This window comes from Anolis sagrei, chromosome 1, assembly GCF_037176765.1.
Source record: "Anolis sagrei isolate rAnoSag1 chromosome 1, rAnoSag1.mat, whole genome shotgun sequence".
Lineage (NCBI taxonomy): Eukaryota > Metazoa > Chordata > Lepidosauria > Squamata > Dactyloidae > Anolis > Anolis sagrei.
This window is the reverse complement of record NC_090021.1, coordinates 170,321,391-170,344,798: the sequence shown is the minus strand read 5'-3', so window position 1 is coordinate 170,344,798 and position 23,408 is coordinate 170,321,391. Positions and strand designations below refer to the sequence as shown.

The 23,408-nt window shown below is 41.5% G+C and overlaps 2 protein-coding genes across 4 annotated transcripts in view; both read left to right on the top strand.

The window, feature by feature from the left end:
• ACADL (acyl-CoA dehydrogenase long chain) overlaps positions 1-14,106 on the top strand; it is a 41,416-nt gene extending 27,310 nt beyond the window's left edge. The window contains exons 9-11 of the mRNA XM_060782107.2: positions 3,263-3,390; positions 9,210-9,296; positions 13,384-14,106. Of these exons, the coding sequence (XP_060638090.2) occupies positions 3,263-3,390; positions 9,210-9,296; positions 13,384-13,477 (309 nt within the window). The 3' untranslated portion in view covers positions 13,478-14,106. The remainder of the gene's footprint in view (positions 1-3,262; positions 3,391-9,209; positions 9,297-13,383) is intronic.
• Positions 14,107-18,117: 4,011 nt separating this feature from the next.
• KANSL1L (KAT8 regulatory NSL complex subunit 1 like) overlaps positions 18,118-23,408 on the top strand; it is a 39,559-nt gene continuing 34,268 nt past the window's right edge. For 2 of the 3 annotated variants that reach the window (XM_067470332.1, XM_067470326.1), the window contains exon 1: positions 18,118-18,352. The gene's annotated coding sequence lies outside the window, so the exon portion shown is untranslated. Of the gene's footprint in view, positions 18,353-18,728; positions 18,803-23,408 lie in introns of those variants that run through there. The other variant, XM_067470327.1, reaches the window with a different exon arrangement.

Here is a 23,408-nt window from a genome sequence, read left to right as displayed (position 1 = left end):
TGGACATCATTGGAAGCCCAGAATATGATTGCAATGCTCCCTTCCCTACAGAAGTTGGGTTGGTGGGTTCATGAGACAATCTTATCTGTAATAAGGAATCATAATTGTACAGCTCTGAGATTTAGCTTTGCCTTCTGCCTTATTTCTTTAGTGGCTTAATCCTTTCTTCCACTTGCAGGTTGTCTAGCTCTTGCTAGAATCTTTGATCTCCATTTTCCTTTATTCAGGTCTTATCTGGTTCTGTAGATATATTTTAGGATGTAGTTTTGGGGGCATCCTTATATGTGTCCCTGATGCTTCAGTGTGTAACGGATTAGCCTACCTTGGATTAGCCTACCTTACAAGGCTGGTGTACAGGCAGTAACTGGCCTGGCTTGGAAAAGCTGCGGGGGTGGGGGGTGGGGTGGGAGGGGGAGTGATCAGGCTGCTTTATAGCTGGAAGTGCAGTCTGATTGGCTGATGCTTAGCAACTGGAAATGAGCAGAGCCAGAGGAAAAGTAAAGAGCTAATGCAGCCAGAGTTTAGTCAGTTTTAGAGTTGGGAATTGGAATTTGGAGTTTGAAGAGTTAGTTTAGGAGATTTGAAGGGGAAGGAAGGGAGAGAGGGAAGGTGGGTTTGGGGAACTGTTATTAGAAAAGATACCACTTTGAGGAAAGTAATTAAAGCCTTCAGGGAGAAGGATTAAGAAACTAGTGAGCCTCTATAGTTTTAGAGTGCTGGTGTGGAAAGAGGATTCAAAAGGTTTAAAACAACCTGTTTGTATTCCTGTGTGTGGAACATTGTTTTCAAGAAACTCATGATATAAAATCATTCTCTGAAAAAGTAAATCCTGACAGTTTATTTGAAACCACTACACATCTTTACTGTTCAAGAATAAAATAAACATCACATTCTTGTTTTATTTCACCTGAAAAGTTCATGTGTCTTCTTGAACATTCTAGCAAGGAGGTGGCCTATGGATCAATAAATGGTGGCAGCAAAAGAAAACTTAATAATCAGTTGGTGGCAGCAAAGAAATATATAATATACGGTGGTAGCATCCCACTGTCCTGTCTTGTGTGTATGTGTGTCCTGTCCTCTCGGCCTTCGCCGGCCTTATCTATCATCCCATTGCACAGTGCAGTGACGTTTCCAGGTGTTCTGTAGAGTACGAAATAGAATCATTGTTTGGAAGCAAGTCTTCAAACAATTATTATTATTATTATTATTATTATTATTATTATTATTGAGGATTTAAAGATATGAGGATTTAAAGATAGAACGGCAAAGACTCTGGCACAAGTCAGTAAAGACGTCCCAGTGGTGATCGGCATACTGGGTGCACTGCCTAAAGACCCTGGCCTGCACTTAAAAACAATAGGCACTGACAAAATTACCATCTGTAAGGTGCAAAAGGCCACCCAACTCTGACCTGCACGCATTATTCACCGATATATCACATAGTTCTAGACACTTGGGAAGTGTCAGATGTGTGATTGAATAAAAAAGCCAGCATGGTGATCTTGTTTGCTGTGTAATAATCTTTTTGTGTATCAAATAATAATAATTGTATTTCTTACCCGCTTCTCCTTGTGACTTGAGGCAGGTTACACTTAATCATTATATAAAATAGACATATTTAAACATATTTCTACAAAATACATTTATTGAAAATCACAGAAAAATGATTAAAATACAGTGGACACAAGACACAAGTTTAAAATTCATGATTAAAACTGGCTGGGTGGTATGTGGATGAACTCTGTGGGCGGTGCTTTCTGCGCACACTGGAAGGAGCAGGACTGAGCTTGTCTGTCCTGCTCTGTCGCCCACATCTTGGCTCACTGCATGTTTCATTAACCCTCATAAAAATGTAGGAAATAGCCAGGGTTGTATCTGATCTGGCTCTCAAAGGGATTATTTAATTGTGTTTAGAATACCATCTTATGCATGTCTGTTCTGAAATGCAAGCTAATGTGGTATGCAACTGCAGCATGGGATTAAGCCCAGTAGAAGTACAGCCATCCCTCCATGTTTGCTATGATTAGGAGCACAGGACCCTTGTAAAAATGGGAAAAAAACATGATTAAAAAAACCACTTAAAAATGAGATAACATCTCTAGGAAACTCTGGGTCTTCCAGAGTTGTGCTATAGGAGCTAGAGTTTCCTGGAGATACCATGTTAAGCAAATCCATGAATAATCAAACCCACAAAAGTCAATATACAATATGGAGGGCCAACTAAACTACATATTCAAACTACATATTAACAAGATTTTGTTGTAAAACTAAAAGTAGGCATATCATTAAGTTTGTTACATTACAAGGGATTCATTAATGTTCTAAACCAGCCTTTCTCAGCTTTTTTTTTTTTTTTACTCTGGAGATGCCCTTGAAATAAGTTCCCAGTCTCCATGAACCTCTGGGTAAAGATAATTAAATCTAATTTTTTTCCACGATCTCTCTCAGAATTTCAGATTCCCCTCTCCTAGGTTGGGAAATCCAGGTTGAAATTAATATTGTTGCTGATGACAGACACTCTGTTAACAGGCAATCATATTACAAGTCCAATATACGTCACTGCAGAGTTTTGAATTCTAAGTTGAATGTGGAGTAATAAAAATGTTCACCCTTTCTCTATGAGAGCCCCATATTTATTTTCCATTTTCTGTCTGGTGGAGAGAAGAAGCATCAGAAGTGTCCAGCTATGGTCCTGTCATTGGATGTATCATAACAGGCATGCTTTATTGTTGTAGTTCATTCGTTCAGTCGCTTCCGACTCTTGTGATCTCATGAACCAGCCCATGCCAGAGCTCCCTGTCAGCCGTCACCACCCCCAGCTCCTTCAAGGTCAAGCTGGTCACTTCAATGATGCCACTATTTTAACTGACATGGAATCCTGGAAGCTGTAGTTCGATGAGCGCTCTTTAACAGAGAAAGCTAGAGGCCTATTATTCCCTAGCATTGCTCCATGACAGCCAACATGGAATCAAATACAATCATTTGCACAGTGTATATCAGGCATGGGCAAACTTTGGCCGTCCAGTTGTTTTGGACTTCAATTCCCACAAGTCCTAACAGCCAATAAACTGGCTGGAATTTCTGAGAGTTGAAGTCCAAAATACCTGGAGGCCAATTTTTTTCCCATGTCTGGTATAGAAATCTGTCTTGTGGTAATAGAACTGTGCATCTTTTGGCATTTATTGTCTTAGGAGAACCTTTGGGGGAGGGAAATTATAGGGTTTTTAAAAAAAATATTTTTTTTCTCTCTTCTGCATGGAAGACTGTGCAACACAAGCTAGCGGAATTGAAAACAGAGATCTGTGTAGGTCGGGCATTTCTGGACCACTGCCTCCGACTTCACTCTGCGAAACGGTTGGACTCTGCCACGGCGTCAATGGCCAAATACTGGTATGTGTGTCAAACTGATACCTATCTATCTCTATCACAGTTGCATTGACAGTGGATATAGTTGTGTTTTTTTTTTTTTGCTGTTGAAAATCATCACATAATTCTCAAGAGCAAAAAAAATATCTTTGGAAAACTCTGTTACATCTACTGTACGTTTTCCAGTGCAACTTTTCTGCTCCCATTTTCAAATGGAATTAGTGTGAAATGAGTATTTAATTCAAAAACAACGAAGAAGAAGTTAAGGTTCCCGAAAAAACAAAAAAATCACCAATCTACTACTTGTCACGTCTTAGAGAAAACTGGCTTTAGTTCAGGAATAGGATTTGCATGGGGACCACCCCCATTGCCATTTTTGAGAAGACCTCAAATAAATGGAGGCTTTGGTGGTGTTATGAATAACTTTCCCACATTGGAAAAGAATATCCCACTTCTGGCACCAGTTTGTCATGAATAACTTTTCAATAACTTTAAAGCATAGTTTTTTTTCATTGCAATTTCCGGTGTGAGAGGGTAGATCAGAACTTTTGCAGAACTTTTACACAAATAATGACATTAGACATACAGACATACAGATTCTGTGCAACTACATAGGATTTACAATTACATTGGTTAACAAACAAAGGGGAGCTACATTTTCAATCACCATTCACACACATGTACATGTATTCATCATCATGTGTCCAAATATCACCATATCCATTTCTCCCTCCTTGGAGAAGCACCTGTTAGGACAGACCTTGCTTTCCTGCAGCCTACCAATGCATAGTTCCAAAACTTCCATAACGCCAAACCTTCAAAACACCAAAATGCGAGAAAGAAGTTGGCAAATTTATCCATGTATGGTGGAAATGCAAAAAAACCAAATCCTACTGGCGGGAGATTCATAAAAAGATGGAATTAATTTTACAAATAAAATTTGATTTTAAGCCGGAGTATTTCCTACTGGGCTTAACTGACTTTGAAATGGAAATTAACACATTTTTTTTAATTTACTTGATAACAGTAGCCAGGATTAAACTTGCACAATTATGGAAAACAAATAAAATTCCATCTATAGAAAACTGGTTACTGAAGACCTGGGATATAACGAATATGGATTTACTCACACAAAGATTAGCAGACAATAATACAGGGAGACAAAAAACGAATTGGGAAAAATTCATTACCTTTATTAGGAATGAGGACCCAGAAATATATTTGCAAGAACAATAAGAAACCCCAAAGACCAACGGCAGAAAGAAATTAGAAGGCAAAATTAGAAAATTGGAAGGAAAAGAATGGACAACACAACCAGAGAAAACCTGGAAGCTATCTTATCTTCCTTCTATATTTTATTCTCCCACCCCCATTTCCCCCCTCTTATTTCCCTTTCTTGTCTTTCCGATATTCCTATTTTCCTATTCCATTTCTTACTGTACTAAAACAAATGTTCCCACACTTTCATTGTAATTCCATTTTTTTTGTCTTTTTTCCTTTTTGTCGTTTTTCACACTCCAACTTACTGGAGTTTAATTTTATATGCAAGGAAAAAATCAATAAACATGTATTTTTTAAAAAAAACACCAAAATGCATCCTTTCCCTAAGCACTATGCCAGGGACCAGATCTATTTTCCATACAGCAGAACCTGACTCCCTGCACAAAATCTAAGACGCACTTCTTCCTCTTCCCTTGAGAAAGAAGACCAAAGTGACCAGACCGCTCCCGTGCAAATCTGCCACTCTCCATACGTACACTATCTCTCTCCTTCCCATGGAGCAGAGCATAGTGGGTAGAACAGACTCCTCAGGTCTGCCACAATTTGAGCATTATTAGATGGAGTCTTTCATAGGAATATTCTGCTGATGTAGTCCCAAAGTTGTAAATGAATGATAGACATTTTCCATCCTGGTTCCATCTCAGTTTCCTGGCCAGATGTTGATACTTCTTGATTGGTGTTAGCTTTGCGTTGACTTCCTTCTTAACATTATAAACATTTATCTTATCACTGTCCAGTTCTTATCACACTTTACTTTTCAGTTCTTATTAGCAACTTTAATTACAGTCCAGCAAGCAGGAAGTTAGTCATTTCAGGCCTTAATATTACACTGGTGTCTCCAAAATTTTTAACTCCATCTATACATCCTTCCATTCTTCCATTCATTACCGCACATCATATTAAATTCACATTTATCAAATCTGCACATTGAATTTCTTATTACAGAGGAACTAGGAGGATTTTGGGGAGGGGTTCATGGATGGTTGCTAATTATGGAGATCATGGAGAACTAAGTAATTGATAAATCTTGAAGGGCTCAAGTTACAGCTGAAGGGATTGGGGGAATAACAGAAAAACAGGGAAATGGTTTAATTTCCTAGTTCCAACAGACCTCACTACCTCTGAGGACACTTGCCATAGATGCAGGCAAAACGTCAGGAGAGAATGCCTCTAGACCATGGCCATATAGCCCGAAAAAACCTACAACAACCCAGTGATTCCGGCCATGAAAGCCTTCGACAATACATGGTTTAATTTCTTCGATCCCCCTTCCACCCCTACTATGCTTTTCTCTCTAGCGCCCCCTTGTTGCCTCAGCCTGGATAATAAAACAGTACTGCAATCTGATTTTAGCAAAGTGTAACTTGAGCCCTTCAAGATTTATTAAGTAGTTCTATTCAACATTCTGCAAAAGCAAACTTTGGGAGGGATGTATTGCCTACTGCCATATTATAACCAACCCTGACCTAAGTTGCATCTTGTAATTGCATTTTTCATTAGCTGGGGGGGGGGGGGGGAAGCCTCCAGGGTTGTTATTGCTGTTACAGATTAACTTATGTTTCAACAGACCAAGTTAGACAAGTAAAAACATCTAAGGTAATACTTTGTACTGATGCCAGATTAAATTAACTAGATGAAATCAGATGTGAGTGAGATTAGAAAAGGAACAGAAAACATTGTGAAGAGTCTTCCCTTTTTTGTGAGCCACAAACTGGCATACAAAGTCAAAATCAGACACAGATGAGAGATTTCCAGTAACAGAAAAGAATCTGGAGGTGAAATACTTGATAGGGAAAATAATTGACAGTTTGCTTTTAGGAAAAGGAAATCACCATTTGTCTAGCTGTCTGAAATTCGATGAGCTATTCAGTGACCTTTTCTGGAATCTGTGGAATGCAGTGTTGTGGCAGCTGCACATTTTCTCTATTGCAACCTTCAAAGTCCTTATCTTATCCTTCCAATGTAATTTTGTAAAAGATCTTCTTAAGCAAAGTTGTTTTTCTTTAAAGTTATTTCTGTTGGGTTTTTTTTTTTTGCTTTGCTTTGGCAATATTCACATAAAACTCTTCTGCTTCTGCTGCTGAGTGGGAAAAATTCTTGTTGTTGTTCATTCGTTCAGTCGTCTCCGACTCTTCGTGACCTCATGGACCAGCCCACGCCAGAGCTCCCTGTCGGCCGTTACCACCCCCAGCTCCCTCAAGGTCAGTCCAGTCACTTCAAGGATGCCATCCATCCATCTTGCCCTTGGTCGGCCCCTCTTCCTTTTTCCTTCCACTTTCCCCAGCATAATTGTCTTCTCTAGGCTTTGCTGTCTCCTCATGATGTGGCCAAAGTACTTCAGCTTTGTCTCTAGTATCTTTCCCTCCAGTGAGCAGTCGGGCTTTATTTCCTGGAGGATGGACTGGTTGGATCTTCCCGCAGTCCAAGGCACTCTCAGCACTTTCCTCCAACACCACAGCTCAAAAGCACCGATCTTCCTTCGCTCAGCCTTCCCTAAGGTCCAGCTCTCACATCCGTAGGTTACTACAGGGAATACCATGGCTTTGACTAGGCGGATCTTTGTTGCCAGTGTGATGTCTCTACTCTTCACTATTTTATCGAGACTGGACATTGCTCTCCTCCCAAGAAGTAAGCGTCTTCTGATTTCCTGGCTACAGTCTGCATCTGCAGTAATCTTTGCACCTAGAAATACAAAGTCTGTCACGACCTCCACGGTTTCTCCCTCTATTTTCCAGTTGTCAATCATTCTTGTTGCCATAATCTTGGTTTTTTTGACGTTTAGCTGCAACCCGGCTTTTGCGCTTTCTTCTTTCACCTTGATTAGAAGGCTCCTCAGCTCCTCCTCGCTTTCAGCCATCAGAGTGGTGTCATCTGCATATCTGAGGTTGTTAATGTTTCTTCCAGCAATTTTCACCCCAGCTTTGCATTCATCCAGCCCCGCACATCGCATGATGTGTTCTGCATACAAGTTAAAAAGGTTGGGTGAGAGTATGCAACCTTGCCGTACGCCTTTCCCAATCTTGAACCAGTCTTAGTCCCAGATAATTTGTGTGTTTTGTTGAAAACCGGATGAGTTAAAGGGATGAGGAGGTAAGTATCAACCAAGTTGTTTATCTGAAAGGTCCTTTGAGAACTTGGGGAAACTACTGCATTACTTCAACTCAAAGATGAACATCTCTAGAAATTTATTTATTTATCGTGTCAGGAGCACACCGAACAGTTGTATTTCATTTTTGTAAAACAAACAAACAAAACACAAAGTTTGCAAGCTTGGTAGTTGATTCAATGTCCTTTGACCAGTATCTGGCCACTTGGAGTGCCTCTGGTGTTGCCGCAAGAAGGTCCTCCATTGTGCATATGACAGGGCTCAGGTTGCATTGCAGCAGGTGGTCCGTGGTTTGCTCTTCTCCACACTCGCATGTCGTGGATTCCACTTTGTGGCGCCATTTCTTGAGGTTGGCTCTGCATCTCGTGGTGCCAGAGCGCAGTCTGTTCAGCGCCTTCCAAGTCGCCCAGTTTTCTGTGTGCCCAGGGGGGAGTCTCTCATTTGGTATCAGCCATTGATTTAGGTTCTGGGTTTGAGCCTGCCACTTTTGGACTCTCATTTGCTGAGGTGTTCCAGCGAGTGTCTCTGTAGATCTTTGAAAACTATTTCTTGATTTAAGTCGTTGACATGCTGGCTGATATCCAAACAGGGGATGAGCTGGAGATATCATTGCCTTGGTCCTTTCACTATTGGTTGCTACTTCCCGGCGGATGTCAGGTGGTGCAATACCGGCTAAACAGTGTAATTTCTCCAGTGGTGTAGGGCGCAGACACCCCGTGATAATGCGGCATGTCTCATTAAGAGCCACGTCTACTGTTTTAGCGTGTTGAGATATGTTCCACATTGGGCATGCATACTCAGCAGCAGAGTAGCAAAGGCATATGTCTTCACTGTGTCTGGTTGTGATCCCCAGGTTGTGCCAGTTAGCTTTCATATGATATTGTTTCTAGTGCCCACCTTTTGCTTGATATTCAGGCAATGCTTCTTGTAGGTCAGGGCACAGTCCAGGGTAACTCCCAGGTATTTGGGTGCGCTGCAATGCTCCAGTGGGATTCCTTCCCAGGTAATCCTCAGAGCTCGGGATGCTTGTCTGTTCTTAAGGTGAAAAGCACATGTCTGTGTTTTAGATGGATTAGGGATCATCTCTAGAAATATCATGCATCTTATAATAGACATCTTTTTTCTGGTACTGAAATTAGTGTGTGTCTTACAATCAAAGAAGTATGGTATTACAAAAAATCAAGTTTAGTTTTTCCCTTTGAACAATGTCTCCACCTAATACATTATTTCAAACAACTTCAAAGAAGATGGAATTCCTGGCCATTTTTTTTTTCATTTGTTGCATATTAAATTTTGATATGAGTGAAAACTATTTCAAAGCTGTGAATAATTCAACAGGCATTACTTTGTCTACATAAACTAGTATCAGTGAATCAAGATAGCTAGCCATAAGGAATCTTAGGACTACTTATAAGCTCAACTGTTTTGGAAACATTTTCTTTCTCTTCCATCTAAGGGCTTCTGATCTCCAAAACAAAGTGGCTACTCAGTGTGTACAGCTCCATGGAGGATGGGGATATATGTGGGAGTATCCAATTGCAAAGTAAGTGACCTTGCTTTTTACCTTCACAATCATGCCATTTTGCTGGGAAAACCGATCATCCATAAAGACAGACGTTTCACCCGTCCTTTATTTATCCTCTTCATCTACAAGATATTCAAGGGTGAGAGTATTCTTTTAACTAGAGATGTTGATGTAGTAGTTATAAAAGGCAAAATAAGAAGGCTCCCATCTGGCCGAGAAAGCAAATTTCCATTCATCCATAGCCGTATGTTTAATATACTTTATTTTTGGCATGTCTAGCGCCTTTTTGCCTCAAGTTGGCTGTGCACTCTTTATGAAAACATTGGTTGGGTTGTATAGTTTTTAGTCCATAGATGGAAAATTTCCAGGCATTTAAAAAACAAATGATTTTTTAAAAAATGGAAAAAGCAATATTGGTATGCTTTACAATATACAGATAGTAACATCATTAGAAGAGCAAAGTCTATTTAGAATATAGGGAACAATTGTAGTGCAAAGAACTTGGGGGGGGGGGGCAACTAAATAAAACAAGAACCACCAAATGCATTGCTGTGAGTTTTTCAAGGTGTATGGCCATGCTCCAGTAGTATCCTCCCATTTATGGCAGGCATCCTCAGAAGTTTGTTCAGAGGTGTGTTAGAAATAAGGCAAGTGGAGTGTATATAGCTATGGAATGTCCAGGGTGGGAGAAAAAACCACCAATATTAGTAAGACAGAGAAAAATATTTTGTCTCCACTAGTTCTCTATAGTATTCAAGAATAGGAATGATAATATAACAATAACAATAATAATAATAATAATAATCCTTTATTTATACCCCGCTAACATCTCCCGAAGGATTCGGTGCGGCTTACAAGAGGCCGAGGCCCAACACAACAAAAAACAACAGCGTAACAAATACAACAATAAATAAACTCATAAACTCCTAAAACAAAACAATAAACATTAAAAAACTAGCAGTAAACATTAGACAATAACACCATGACGCATTTAAAACTAAGGCCTGGCCAAATGTAATGATTAAAAATTTTAAAAATGCTGGACGTGACAGGTGAAATGGATAGGTTTTTGGAGATATGTGCGGTGTGCAGACAATCTTAAATCTCTAGTAAAGTGCATTTGGGACATGATGCTTGGGAGTTTCCTATTTTGGGAAGGCACACTGGAACAACCACATCTTCAAGCTCTTCCTAAAGACTGCCAACGTTGGGGCTTGTCTGATGTCCTTGGGGAGAGAGTTCCAGAGTTGGGGGGGCCACCACGGAGAAGGCCCTGTCCCTCGTCCCCACCAATCGCGCTTGCGACGCAGGTGGGATCGTGAGCAGGGCCTCTCCAGATGATCTGAGAGATCGGGTGGGTTCATATATGGAGATGCGGTCATGCAGGTAGGCGGGTCCCAAACCATTTAGGGCTTTGTAGGTAAGCACCTGCACCTTGAATTGGGCCTGGAAAATGAACAGCAGCCAATGGAGGTCCTTGAACAGGAGGGTTGACCTCTCCCTATAAGGAGCACCAGTCAACAACCTGGCCTCTGCCCGTTGGACCAGTTGGAATTTCCAGGCCGTTTTCAAGGGCAGCCCCACATAGAGCGCATTACAGTAGTCCATTACAGTAGTCCAATCTGGAGGTGACCAAGGCATGGACCACCCGATTCTAACTGTAGTCTTACATAATGGTGGAGCCTCTGGTGGCGCAATGGGTTAAACCCTTGTGCAGACAGGACTGCTGATCAACAGGTTGGTGGTTCGAATCTGGGGAGTAGGCTGAGCTCCCTCTGTAAGCTCCAGCTCCCCATGCAGGGACATGAGAGAAGCCTCCCACAAGGATGGTAAAAATATCAAACATCCAGGCATTCCCTGGGCAACGTCCTTGCAAATAGCCAATTCTCTCACACCAGAAGTGACTTGCAGTTTCTTAAGTCGCTCCTGACACAAAACAAAAATCATAATGGTAATCTGTAAAAATATTTTTAGAAATGATTTTGGAATGCAAGCACCCTCTCTCAAACATTGTATTCATTCTAAAGAAAAATATTCCATGAGGCATTTATTCAATATTTTCAGGGGCAGAAAAAAGACTGGGGAACACTAGAGATCCCCCCCCCCCCCCCCCCACACACACACACACTAATTTTTCTAGGGCTTTATGTGTCTTTCAAAGGGAAAACCTTCACAGATTTGGGCATACCTTGTTTACTCGAATCTAATGCTCTCTCCAAAATTAAGGGTGCACATGAGATTTGTGTAATACGGTAATCCTAGTCCTGAGCCAAAGTAAAGGGGCAAGCTGTTTCAGGAGTACCTGGAGCTCCTATTTGAGTGCCGTCATATCTAATTTACTATGGCTCAACACTATGTGATCCTGGGATATGTAGTTTGGTTAGGCACTAGCAGGGGCAGCTCAACCCATTGCGCAAAGTAAGCATTTGCAGTACAGTTCATTTTGCCCAGGGGCACTCTTGAGGCGCTCTTGGGGGAAAATAGACCTTGACATATGCGAGTTGTAGTTACTGGGATGTATAGTTCACCTACAATCAAAGAGCATTCTGAACTCCACCAATGATGGAATTGAACCAAATATGGCACACAGAGCTCCCACGACGAACAGAAAATATAGATCAGTGATTGGTTTGGGGGGGGGGGGGGGCAAAATATTGTTTGCTTACCATTGAAAATTACCCAGGGCCACCTCTGGGCACCAGCATTCTTTGGCAGAAAAAGCTCGAGGCCTTCTACAACTACATCATTTCATAACATTGAGCCAGGGCGGTTAAAGTAGATTCATTCTACAGCACGGATGCATCCCAAGGTTTTCTTTTCTATTGCTGGAAGATTTAGCATCCCAATAATTGTTTTTAAAGAAGGAATTTTAAGCAGGCAGCAGCAGTAATGACCAAATTACAAAGAGTACACTTTTTGCCACAGCGCAAATACTTTTTTTTTTTTTGGTTTGTTTCAGGGGTTTGAAAATTGAAGTGCACATTACACTGGATGGCACATTAGACTCAAGTAACACTGGACTTTGGGTGTTACAGTTAGCTTTCCATATTTATGGATTCTGTATCCAGGAATCCCATCATCCACAGCTTGAAAATATATGGGAAATCAAACTGCCAAAGGCAAACCTTGATTTTGACATTTATATAGTGTCCATATTACTACATCATTAGGCATAATGGGATTTGAGCATTATGGGTTTGGAGATCTATGGGGGATCCTGGAACCAAACACCTAGTGCACTGTTTCTGAACCTTCCTAATGCCATGACCCCTTAATACAGTTCCTCATGTTGTGGTGATCTCTAAACATAAAATCATTTTCGTTGCTACTTCACAACTGTAATTTTGCTACTGTTAGCAATTGTAATGCAAAGATCTGATGTATTCACTTGACCAAATTTGGCACAAATATCCAATACACTGGTGGAGTTGGGGGGGGGGGTGTTTGATTTTGTCATTTGGGAGTTGTAGTTGCTGGGATTTATAGTTCACCTACAATCATGGAGCATTCTGAATTCCACCAACGATGGAATTGAACCAAACCTAGCACTCAGAACTTCAATGACCAACATAAAAAAAACTGGAAGGGTTTGGTGGGCATTGACCTTGAGTTTGGGAGTTGTAATTCACCTACATCCAGAGAACACTGTGGACTCAAACAATGATGGATCAGGACCAAACTTGGCACAAATACTTAATATACCCAAAAGTGAACACTGGTGAACACACTATTTTCAGGGGGAAATAGACCTTGACATTTGGGAGTTGTAGTTAATAGGATTTATAGTTCACCTACAATCAAAGAACATTCTGAACCCTACCAATGATAGAATTGGGCCAACATTTTCACACAGAAGCCCCATGAGCAACAGAAAATACTGTTTTCTGATGGTCTTTGATGACCCCTCTGACACCCCCTTGTGACCCCTCCAGGGGTCCCAACTCCCAGGCTGAGAAACACTGCACTAGTAGATACTGCTTTATGATAGATAGATGTGTCCAGAAGATCCCAAGGACAGAAGATTGGCCCTTTGACTTTCTACAGGTACCTAACCTTGGTATGGAGGTATATTTTACTACTCATCAGCACTTTTCTTTCTCTCCAGGTGTTTTGTCGATTCTCGAGTTCAGCCAATTTATGGTGGTACCAATGAAATAATGAAAGAGCTCATTGCCAGAGATATTGTGAGCGACAAATAGTCATATTTGGATCCTGTTTCAGATGGATTAAACTGTATTCTCACCCCACTCTCCACCCTCTCAAAAAAGGAAAGAAAGAGGGTGTCATGTAGGTAAAGAAGAGGCATGATTTAAAACTTGGTAAAAAAAGGATTATGTTTCTCTTGTTACTTTTACACATTTAACATGGGGTGAGTAAGTCTTCTAGTGTGACTTCAGATGCATTTAAAGAGGTAGAAAATGACAACTGCCTTCTTTATCTTTTAACGCTGGGATTATTGAAGCCTGATGTAATTAATTCTAGTACTAAGCATTAAGGACTAGAGAATCACACGCACTGGAGGATGTCTTTGGAGTGGCTAGAGAAAAGGGAAACATAATTGTTGATGTTGAGGTAATGAGGAAAATACTCTTTGGAATTTGTGCCTATTTCTCATATTTCTGACTCATTTTTTCCTTTATTGGAAATACAGCTTTTAATCATAATCTTAATGGTGGCCTGGAAAGAATTCTTTGGACTTGATATTTAATCTTATAATGTTATCAGGGAATTGCACATGAATGTTAACAATGTTTACATACAACACAAACTGCCTTGTTTGCTATTTGTTTCTATTATGTCTAAAACAAATAAAATAACCGAATCAGCATCATGTAGCATTGCTTTCATATTTCCTCAGCCTTAAATAATGTCTTGGAAACACCCATCCAGGGCACACTGGATATGCGAACTGATTTTCATTGGGTGTGGTAATAGTCTCTGCTGAAGTAATTGAAGGCTTGCTTTCTCACTTTTGCAGAGAAGTATAAAGAAAGGCATTTAAGACTTGTTTTTTATAGTTGGCACGGTTTTATAATTGGCACATTCACAAAACCATTGTAGTTTTGGTATTGAATTTAACGTACATACAAGAAGTTGAGCGCTTTGCATTTTAAAAAATTCTCCCAAGTGTGTGTTGGCAACATATAAAAGAGCTTATTCTGCTTTATGGATGCCTGCACCTACAAGTTGCTTCGTGCTTGTTGGCATTAGGTCTTTTGCCATCATCCGTTTGTTCCCCATTGCTTGGCATGACTCACGGCACAGTTCTGCAGAGACTACGGTTTAAGCCCATGCAATGATTCCTGTAACCTTTAGCTTTTTTATGTTTCTAGAGTTCTAGTACATTACTTTTCAGCAAAATCTGTCTGAATAGCTTATTTGCCATTCATCAATAAATAACCAGACTGAAAGGAGATCCTCATAACTAGCAAAGCATTGACTGGAAATACAATGGAATTCGCTCCTGATATGCAGAGAAATGCACTTTGAAAGAAGCATTTTTTCCCACAAGCTTTTTTGCATTTGGTCCTAAAGATATGGAACAAATCAACTCCAAACAGAATTTCTTTTCTTATATTTGAACCCAAGCAACACCAGGTAATACAAGGAGTAGGGCCTATAGGTAGCAACCTGTTACAAGTAATAACACAGAACCATGAAGGCCCTTTGATGCCGCAAATAAGTTAATATATGTTTAGGTAAGGCATCCAAGTCTTTGCTGGACTAGGAACTCTGATGGATTTAGAAAGGTAGGCTGGAACTACACTGCCCTATATCTCAGATTATCTGCTTATCTCAGGCTGTCTGGCAGTGTAGACTCATATAATCAAGTTCAAATCAGATAATCTGGAATCAGATTTTGGGATACAAGACAGTGTAGAAGGGGGCATAGTCTTCCAAATCCATGATGCTTTCAGGCCCTAGAAGTCCTGCCAGTTTATTCTGGGATGAACTTCTGTGGATGTCCACATCCGATGACACTGTCCTGTGCACTACTACCACAAAGTTTATCTCTAACTTTCAAGGTGCTACAAAATTATTTGCTTTTCATGCTGTATTCATTCTGAATGAATTCAGCCTGTATATTGTTTACAAGTTATTTGCGGCAAGATACTTTTTTTTTCCATTGAGCTAGGGCAGAGCTTCTTAAACAATTCTGGCCCAGCTTACCCATCTGAACGTATCTCCTTGTATGAACCATCTAGGAGCTTAAGATCGTATGGGGAAGGCCCTGCTCTCGATCCCGCCTGCCTCACAAGTGCGATTGGCAGACGAAGGACAGGGCCTTCTTAGTGGTTATGGAACTCCCTCCCTAGGGATATTAGATTGGCCCCTTCCTCCTGACTTTCCAAAAAAAATGTAAAGATCTGGCTCTTTGAGCAAGCTTTTGAAAATGCAGTAGAATAGATAACACGGAACTATGAATGATGAACATGGAATGGCCAGACAATGTTATAGGGTAACGTTTTTAACAAGATGACATCAATGATTATATGCTTTAAAGGTTTTTATTTATGTTTTATATTATAATGTTGATTGTTTTTAATTGCACTTTTACAAATGCCTGACATCCAATTGTGCCAATCTGTAATCCGACTTGAGTCGCCATATGGCTGAGAAAGGTGGGCTATAAATATAATAAATAAATAAACAAACAAATTTTCCCAAGAATATAGGTATATAAAATAGATATACAAATCCAGAATTTACTGATAATAAATCAGCATTTGCAAGGTTTTGCTAAACAGGGTGGTTTCTTTTATGAAATACAGCTGAAGCATTTTCAGCAGAGCCCACTGTAAACACTGCACTTCTTGCTAACAAATGTGTGTATATGTCTGAAGGAGCCACTAGGTGGCAGTCAGAAGTCTTTTACTGTTGCCCCAACAGTGAACCCATTTGGGATAGGCACCCACATTTTAAGATCTAGGGCAATGGTTCTCAATCTGGGGTGTTTTTGGCCTACAACTCCCAGAAATCCCAGCTGTTTGGATTTCTGGGAGTTGAAGGCCAAAAACATCTGGGGACCTCAGGTTGAGAACCACTGATCTAGTGCCTCTTCCACACAGCTGAATAAAATCCCACATCTGCTTTGAACTGGGATATATGGCAGTGTGGACTCGGACAACACAGTTCAAAGCAGATATTTGGGATTTTCTGCCTTGATATTCTGGGTTATATGACTGTGTGGAAGGGCCCTAGGACTCAGTGAATGTTGGACCTGTGTAGCCATGCATCCATTTTACCCTCTCAATTTGATTTGGAAGACAAACATCTTTTGTTCTGGTGGCAGGCAAGTGACTTTTTGATTGGCCTGAATGGCCTCAAGATCACAGGGCCCTTCTACACTGCCATATAATTCAGAATAGGTAAAGGTAAAGATTTTCTGCTAACATGAAGTCCAGTTGTGTCCGATTCTGGGGTGTGGTGCTCATCTCCATTTCTAAGCCGAAGAGCCGGTGTTGTCTGTAGACACCTCCAAGGTCATGTGGCCAGCATGACTGAATGGAGCGCCATTACCTTCCCGCCAGAGTGGTACCTATTTATCTACTCACATTTGTCTGTTTTTGAACTGCTAGGTTGGCAGAAGCTGGGGCTGACAGAAGAAGCTCATGCCGCTCAGCACTTTAACTGACCACACCACCGGGGGCTCCCATAATCCAGAATATCATGGCAGATAATCCACATTATCTGCTTTGAGCTGGATTATTGGAGGCCCCTTCCACACAACTGTGTTGAAGGGCCCTGAGTCTACTCTAACAGATAATACAGTTTAAAGCAGATAATCTGTATTTTATATAGCTGTGTAGGAGGAGCCTCAGGGCCCTTCTACACAGCCATATAACCCAGAATATGAAGGCAGAAAATCCCACAATATCTTCTTGGATATGGGTTATCTGAGCCCACACTGCCATATAATCCAGTTCCAAGCAGATAGTGTGGGATTTTATAAAATGTGTGGAAGGGGGCCTAGTTCTTGTAATAAGTATAAGCTAAAGGCCCGTCCATACAGCCAAATAACCCAGAATATTGTGACAAAATAACCCACAATACGTGCTTTAAACTGGAATGTATGGCAGTGTGGCTTTAGGGCCCATCCACACAGCCAAATAACCCAGATTACCATGGCAAAATAACCCACAATACTTGCTTTAAACTGGAATATATGGTAGTGTGGATTTAGGGCCCTTCCACACAGCACAAATAACCCACAATACTTGCTTTAAACTGGAATATATGGCAGTGTGGATTTAGGGCCCTTCCACACAGCCAGATAACCCAGAATACCATGGCAAAATAACCCACAATACTTGATTTAAACTGGAATATATGACAGTGTGGATTTCGGCCCATCCACACAGCCAAATAACCCAGAATATCATGGCAAAATAACCCACAATACTTGCTTTAAATTGGAATATATGTCAATGTGGATTTAGGGCCCTTCCACACAGCCCTATATCCCAGAATATATTGGCAGAAAATCGCACATTATCTGAGTGTGGACTCAGGTAATCCAGTTGGGGATTTTCCCCTTTGATATTCTGGGATGTATGTCTGTGTGGAAGTTCAGTTCAAAGCAGATATTGTGGGATTTTTTGCTTTGATATTCTGGGTGATAGGGCTGTGTGGATATGTCTCTAAAGGACCAGTGTTCCTTATGCTCTGTGGAAGGCTAGTGAGAATGATTGACGTTTGGGTAGCGTGCGGAGGGCGGGGCCAGGAGGATGGACTTCACCCCCTCCCTATGGAATCCAAGAGGGAGACCCTCCAGAGCGCTGATTAGCATAGCACCGCCCTTCTCGGCTTCCGATTGGCCAGCTCCGTCGGCCGCCTCCCAGTGGAGGCCCCGCCCCCTCCGCCCAAACTCTTGCCCGAAGGTCCCGCTTGTTTAGCTGTGGAGGAGCGGAGCGAGAAGACCAGAGGGGAAGCGGCGGAATAATGAAATGAGAGCGGAGGCAAAAGGAAGAGGCGGCCTCGCTGTGGCAACCGAGAAAACAAGAGCTCGGCGTGCCTGAGGGGGAGGCAGGCGAAAGAGCGGGCGCCAGCAAGGACGAAGCGGAGTTGGGCAGGCAAGTCAAGAGCGGGTCCCTTCAGAGGCTGAGGAGAGGCGGTTGGAACTCACTCCTCCCCCCCCCCCTTATGTTTTGGTGGCGCGCGCGCGCGCGAGCGTTCTCAACCGCGATTTAACGGCAGTGAAGCCGCGGAGGGGGCGGGGCTTGGGGGAGGGCCAAGGGAGGGGGCGGGGCCGCGCCTCTGGAATGCGAAAGGGGAGGGGGAGTGGAGTTTGTGGCTCGCGCGGCCTCGGAGCGCGGTGATTGGGTGGGGATGGGAGTGACGCGGAGGGGGGGGGGAATGCCTGGAAGGGGCGGGGGAGTTTCTCTCCCAAGTTCAGAAAGAGCAAAAGGGAACTCTCTCTCTCTTTCTCTCTCAGAGCCAGAAACTGGTACAGAATGCTAAAAGTCCCCAAGAAGCCCTCTCCCTGACTTTAGTATCTCAGGAATGGATATACAGGTTTAGAGGTATACTTTATTACAGATTAATAATAATAATAATAATAAACTTTGTTTTTATTATCATTTGTTTACAATAATAATAATAATTAATAATTTGGATCGACAATCCAAAGTATAATGATTTGTATTGTCGAAGGCTTTCATGGCTGGAATCACTAGGTTCTTGTGGGTTTTTTCGGGCTATAGGGCCATGTTCTCTAGAGGCATTTCTCCTGACGTTTCGCCTGCATCTATGGCAAGCATTATTATTATTATTATTATTATTAAACTTTATTTGTACCCCGCTAGCACCTTGAATTGGGCTCTGAGGATGCTTGCTATAGATGCAGGCGAAACGTCAGGAGAAATGCCTCCAGAACATGGCCCTATAGCCCGAAGAAACCCACAAGAACCTTATAATAATTTGGATCGACAATCCAAAGTATAATAATTTGGATCGACAATCCAAAGTACAGGGTGAGGCAGCATAGCTTCCTTTTTTTTTTTCAAAACTTGGCCTTTGATTTTTGATTTGCTGTTTTTAAATTGTTTTTAAATTGTGTTAGATTTTAGCCATTCTTGTAAGCCGCACTTAGCCCCAGGGGAGTGGCGGCATATAAGTTTGAAAAATAAATAAATAAATAAACTTAATAAAACCCATTGTATGAATCAGAATTTTTTTTATAATGTAGACGCACACCTAAAGTTTGGTTTTACGTAGTTTTGAAGATCAAATTAGGTAGTTGACGTCCCCCATTCTCCTTACATTGTGTAAACCGATTTCTAGCGTTTGTCATGACTCTTGTCAGCATAGCAGGCATTATGTTGGCAATTTCTTCCTGGATGTTGGTCTTAAAATCTCGTAGGGTCCTTGGACGGTTCACATAAACATGGGATTTCAAAAAACCCCATAGAAAAAAATCACAAGGGGCCAAATCTGGAGAGCGGGTCAGCCACTCCAAATCCGCTAGAAAAGTAGGCCTCAATGGCAAAAGCACACTCCTCACCAGGCCCATTGCCAGGATTTTGATTCGGGGGGGGGGGGGGGGGAGTCTGAGCAAAAGAGGGTCTACCCTAGCAAACCTTTTGCATCGTTACCCCAATGCCCACATACTTATTGGATATATTGAGTATGGTGATCCGATCATGATATGAATAAACATAACAGTTTAAATAATGCACCAATAAGGCCTTCTCGCGGACCGACCACCATGAGAATTTCAGGAGGGGGCTGAAGCCCACAAGCCCCCCCCCCCCCGGGCTTCATGCCTGCTCCTCACAGTTCCAACGCATGATGGCGACTGAACTGTGTCTGGACAAAACGTTATACTCCCACCTCTCGAACGAGACCACTAGCGCTCTGCTACGTCTTCAACTGATTGAATGGCGTGCATTTTTAAAAAGGAAGTTATGCTGCCTCACCCTGTATAATCATTTGGCTCGACAATCCAAAGTATGGATTGTCGAGGTTGCCATCCCGGGTGACAGCAGGATTGAAGAGAAACAACTGGAAAAGCAGACATGATATGAGGATTTAAAGATCGAACTGCAAAGACTTTGGCACAAGCCAGTCAAGGATGGTCCCAGTGGTGATCGGCACACTGGGCTTAGTGCCTAAAGACCTTGGCCTGCACTTAAACACAATCGGCGCTGACAAGATTACCATCTGCCAGCTGCAGAAGGCAACCTTACTGGGATCTGCATGCGTTATTCACCAATACATTACACAGTCCTAGACATTTGGGAAGTGTCTAAAGTGTGATCCAATACAACAGCCAGCAGAGTGTCTGCTGTGGACTCATCTTGCTGAAGCAGTAACGGTTGATCTCATATTTGCATGTTTTTGAACTGCTAGGTTGGCAGAAGCTGGGGGTTACAGGAAGAGCTCACCCCGCTCCCCAGATTAGAACCACCAACCTTTTGGTTAGCATGTTCAGCAGCTCAGTGGTTTAACCCACTACACCACCATGGGCTCCAAATTATAGTATATAATCTACAATTAATTAAATTATATCTAGCATAAAAGCATGAACCACCATTTACAAAACTCCCCAAGATTCAATTACTGTTACATTAAAAATAATTATATTGTCAGTAATGTCGATAATATTCCAAGATTCTTTCCTTTCCTTCTCAGGATTTGACAAGCTAACAAGTTTCCCTCTTTGACAACCAAACCTAGGGCAGTGGTAGCTATGCTGTTGCTGCCAAAGCCCTGTAGGCTTAAATTGTGCAAGAAGCTGATAGTGGTGAGTAGATGGAATTCTCCATGCTTGCCAAGTCTAGTTTCTGCCTGAGTGTGGCAGTGGAGGAAAGCACAGTATGCAAGTGCTCCATTATTGTCTGACAGGAGCGCCCAGTGGTACAATGGGTTAAACCCTTGTGCCATTAGGACAGCTGACTGAAAGGTCAGCGGTTTGAATCCGGGGAGCGGGGTGAGCTCCCATCTGTCAGCTCCAGCTTCTCATGTGAAAACATGGGAGAAGCCTCCCACAGGGCATCTGGGCATCCCCTGGGCAACGTCCTTGCAGACCACCAATTCTCTCACACCAGAAGTGACTTGCAGTTCCTCAAGTTGCTCCTGACATGAATGAATGAATATATATATATATATATATATATATATATATATATATATATATATAGTCTGACAATATTGGGTTGAACACCAGAATTCTGAAATACCGTATTCTGAAATTGTCCACATGGGTGGCTGAGAAAATGACACTTTTGAATTCTTATAGATCAATCTATACATACTTTGCTTAATGCACAAAATTATTTTAAACATTGCATAAAATCAACTACATTCTATGTTTACAAGGTATATATAAATTTCATGTTTAGACCTGGGCCCCATCTGTAAGACATATCATTAGATAAGTGTATTCAAATATAGGCATTCAAAAAAAAATCAAAATCCAAAACACTTATGGTCCCAAGCTTCTCAGATAAGGAATAGTCAAAATGCATAAATACAGCCATAAATACAGTTTGTTCCCTTTACCTTGAGAATGAATATTGTGGTCCCAAAATTCAGTGTTTTTGGTTTGGGTCTGACTCCATTTCACACCGAGAGTCTGCTCTCATGTTGTATATTGCTATGATTACTGTGACATTGATACAAGATGAATGTATTCTGTGCGAATTCCAGATAGATTGGGCTTCTCATTGTATTGAGCAAGATTTCTAGAGTGGAAATGTGTTGAAAAATCATTCAGCCCGGAAAAAACCTACAACAACTCAATCATTCACCTACTTCCACAATGTTAACCGATATTTCCATATATCAGAAGAGTAGATTGGTAACTTGTGCTTCTTTCTATGTTGTTGAACTGATAAGTCCATTGACTAGTTTGTAACAGGCTGATGGCAATTTGAGTGCAACCTCTGGATGGCAGAAGACTCATCAACTCTGCATCACATGGCAGGTGTATGAATGATTAGCTGCCATATCCACATTAAAATATACCTGTAGTTTTATTTGTAAAATATGCCTGTAGTTTTATCTTTCTACTCCCCTCTCTCTCAATTTTCATGGAATGATCTAACTTCATGGAATTGGATAATTTGAGGTTTTCTTAGCAAGAAATGCATACCTTAAAAATCTATTTGAATCACCCATCTTGCTTTCTCCCAATTTGTAAAAACTAATAATTGAGATACAGATTATGGTATATTGAATTACATGGGTGATCAGTGATTTGATACTTTGTCCATCAGTGTAGTGAGTCTGCTGATTAGGAAGACATAAAAAATCCTGAGATCATATTTCTGCCTTCTTATTACAAGTACAAAACTTTATTACGGTCACTGACCAGCACAAAGCAGGGCACCAGTGCCCTGAGAGAGAAAGGACAACTCCCCAGTGAGGCAGTTATTTAAAAGTAGATTAGCAAACAGTTTAAAATCACATTTAAACACAGGTTGTTGTAACAGGTATTGAACTGAGGGGGGCGGGGGGGAGACTGATAGGAGGGGTCAAAAACACTGGGGGTTGGGGAACTAAAGGGGAACGGAAGGGCACATTGTGAGTCTAGTAGCATTTCAGCTGTAGCATGTTGCTCTAACTACATTCCCAACAGGGTGTTGCCTTGTGGGGTCAATCATCATCTGTCTAATTTTATGTGCAGCAGCACAAAAATTAGCAATACTGTAAGTTATTGTAGAGTTAGAGTCTGAAAGCAGCAGAGTGGAATAATATTTTTCACTGTGCCCTGGGTATTTTAGAAGCTGTAGTGTAATGAGATTAGTTCTAAGATCTCTGTAGAACATTAATTGAAGAAACATGTGCTCAGTTGTTTCTACATGACCAGACTCACAGGGGCATAGTCTCTGCTTGAAGGGGGTCTTCCAATATCTCCCCTCCAATACAGCTGATGGGAGGGCATGGCATCTTACCAGGGTAAAAGCCCTTTGGTGTTTGGGCTCCTCCAGGTCTGTTAGGTATGCCATGGGGGCAGTGAGGTATCTAGTGGCTTCCCTAACAATAAAGGCTGCAGAACAGGCTAGTTTCGATTGGTGTTCTATGTCCAGGATCTGTTGCTTAATGAGATCTTTGGCTTGGCTCCATCTCATGTTTAGCAATTGTCCTTGGGAGAAATCTAAAGTTGCAATCTTTGCTGCCACTGTT